We start from the raw sequence: 2778 nt of genomic DNA, 5'->3' as shown, positions 1-2778 counted from the left end.
TCTATCTGTCTCTAAAATATCTCTTCTCCCATTATTATTATTTTTTTTTTGTCAAAATTTGGGTTGAATGGAAAACGCGAAAGTAGTTGATGAGCATTCGTGTCATTAGGTAAAAGCATTGTATTCTCTGCCATCAAACTCATCTTGAGAGTGACCAGATTAAAAGTCACAAGGGATTTTCTATGGTTGCTTTTCTTTCCATTGAGGTCATATTTCTTAAAGTCTTCACAGATCATCGAGCCACTTGTGAAATGATATAATGTTTTCGTTTGTCTTCTCCTCCTAAAAGCATCGACATTTAATTTTTGTGACCGAAGTACCATCACTTTGTCCATCTAGATGGCTTCATCATTAAAGCTGAACTTTTTATTGGGTAAGAATTAAAGCTGCACTGGATCCAAAGGATTGTAAATATTAGAAATATGATAGACCCATCTATGGAAACCCTCAGATCAGGTTTCTACTATTGTCTCTCTAGAAGATTAGCCATGCTAAGTATGGTCCTTATAACGTATGTGGCCGGGCCCATCTTCTCCAACCCCCATTTCCTACTTCCCCAAATTCCATATGTGAGGTTGAGAGAGAGAGAGAGAGAGAGAGTACTGGTGGTCAGCTAATAAAGAGAGACTTTCAATATCTTACCTTGAGGTAGATGGATGACTATACCATGAGCCCATTACACAGTGAAAGAGAAATTTTCATAATAAGAAGTTACATATGCTAATTAGAATGTGGCTGTTTCTTTATTCATATATGTACAAGACAGAAAGCCAATATGATCATGTAATTAAAGTTATACAAGCAAGACTCAAAGTGGACTTGAAATTAGGGATGGTGGACACTTCTGGGGTCGGGCAACTTGGGCTGGGAGCAGTTGAAGTTTGTGATTAAGTTACTGATATCAAGACTACTAAACTATACTTCTCTCTCTGTCTTTAATTATTTTGTAATTATTCTCCTAACCAATCGTCATCAGCATCAAGGAAAGAAGCCAAAGACTTGAGACCAGACACCACATCAGGTTGGACACAATCTTTCCCTGTCCAACCCTCCACCACTTCCTCTGGGTACAACAGATGTTCATCAGAATTCGGAGAGAAGTGATCTTTCTTGCTTTTGTCTCCATTGTTATTGTTGTTCTCTTGGTTTCCACAAGTGCCATTGTCACAGTAGCCCTCTCTTCCTATACCATTACCGTCATCAAAATGGCAAAGCTGTGAGAATTCAGAGTCAAGGAGAAGATCAGAGAAGCAGAATTCTCCTACATTTAGGTTCATCATCAAATCTGAGGATAGAGATGACTTGTCTTCTTCTCCAGAAGTGAGATTAAAGAAGGGTGGCTCGGTTCCTACTTGATCGTTGTACATGTTGTTCACCTGGGTTTGGCCTTGAGTGTCTGGTTGTTGATCATAAGGTGTTAAGAAAACTTTTGTACACCTCAATGCCTTGGTCCTGACCACTCGTGACTCTATCGTTGGAAAAGAAGGTGATGGTGCTGGTGATGATGTCTCTGCAGTTGCCTTCTTCTTGTTGTCCTTAGAGTCGCAGTTTTTGTTAGGAGACAAATTGGCTGAGGGCTGGCCCTGAACTTTCTTTCCTAAGTTAGTATTCCAGTAGTTCTTGATTTCATTGTCTGTTCGCCCTGGAAGCCTTCCGGCTATCAATGACCATCTGCAAGATAAAAGCACCAAAGAAACACTTCAATGCTCAATTTCTCATGGTCATGAAAATCAAAGAAAGCAAAAGAGGAGAGAAAAAGAAGAAAAACTAAGGAATAGAAACAAACCTGTTTCCCAAGAGCTTGTGAAGTCTGATGATGAGCTCTTCTTCATCATGGGTTATGTTTCCTCTCTTGATATCTGGTCTCAAATAATTCAGCCACCGAAGCCTGCAGCTCTTTCCACATCTCTTGAGACCTGCATGACAATTTTACAGAGATTAGTGTCAGTACCTAAATCACTTCACTACTTCCCAGGGAAAAAAAATTCTCTCGACTTCACCTGCTTTCTTGGGAAGGTTTCTCCATTTTCCTTCACCATGGATTTTAATGTAGTCTGCAAGGATTTTATCTTCAAGGGCAGTCCAAGCCCCTCTGTTCAGGCCTTCCTTTGCACAACAAGGGCTTCTTCCCATTGATACGGAGAGAGAGATTTTGCAAGATTAAACTCTTCTGCTTTCTCCTCTCCCTCTCTCTATATCAAATGGGGTGTGTGCTATGTGTGATTCTTCTTTTTCTATTTAAGTTCACAAAGAACTACAAGTGGGTCTCTTCTTGGCTGAGACAAGTGACTGAGTGAGTGGGAACCTCTCTGATTTTTATAGTCGGAGATTGCTCCACATCTCTTATTTCTTATTATTATAAATTTTTTTTTTTGGTTTAAATTTAAGGAATTTGTTTATGAACAGTGTTAACCTGAAGAAAAGAGATTGTTTTTATTCTTTTGTTTCTGGTTGAAACGAGAAGAGTCTTGAAGAGATCCAGGGGGACCTATTTTTTAACGTAGTAACGTGGTGAAATTTTAACCCTCAGAATTTTTAAAAGGGTCTAGATTATATGTGCTGAGGTCAGAGTTACTATGTCATACGGAACTCTCTTTTATTTTTATTTTTTTTAATTTCTATTTATTTAATAACAAATTGATTTATGATTCTAATAATTATTTTTTTTTGAAAAGCTGCTAAGGTCTCCTTTGATATTCACATTAAGAACCAAACGCAGACAGGTCATTAGACCAGTGGCACACGTTCATCTGCCATTCCTAATTATTGAATCTCCTT

General features: G+C 38.5%; 1 protein-coding gene across 1 annotated transcript; it reads right to left on the bottom strand.

The window, feature by feature from the left end:
- Positions 1-495: 495 nt before the first annotated feature.
- LOC149011852 (transcription factor MYB1-like) lies at positions 496-2298 on the bottom strand. Its single transcript, XM_089161849.1, has 3 exons — positions 2001-2298; positions 1787-1916; positions 496-1671 (listed from the first exon to the last, which is right to left on the bottom strand). The coding sequence occupies exons 1-3, from the start codon at positions 2131-2133 to the stop codon at positions 951-953; spliced, it is 984 nt and encodes a 327-aa protein (XP_089017975.1). The 5' UTR covers positions 2134-2298; the 3' UTR covers positions 496-950.
- Positions 2299-2778: the final 480 nt, after the last annotated feature.

The sequence above is a fragment of the Hakea prostrata genome, chromosome 7, assembly GCF_041222555.1.
Source record: "Hakea prostrata isolate BN-2017 chromosome 7, UWA_Hpros_2, whole genome shotgun sequence".
In the NCBI taxonomy this organism is placed as follows: domain Eukaryota; kingdom Viridiplantae; phylum Streptophyta; class Magnoliopsida; order Proteales; family Proteaceae; genus Hakea; species Hakea prostrata.
This window is presented reverse-complemented; position numbering and strand designations above follow the sequence as displayed.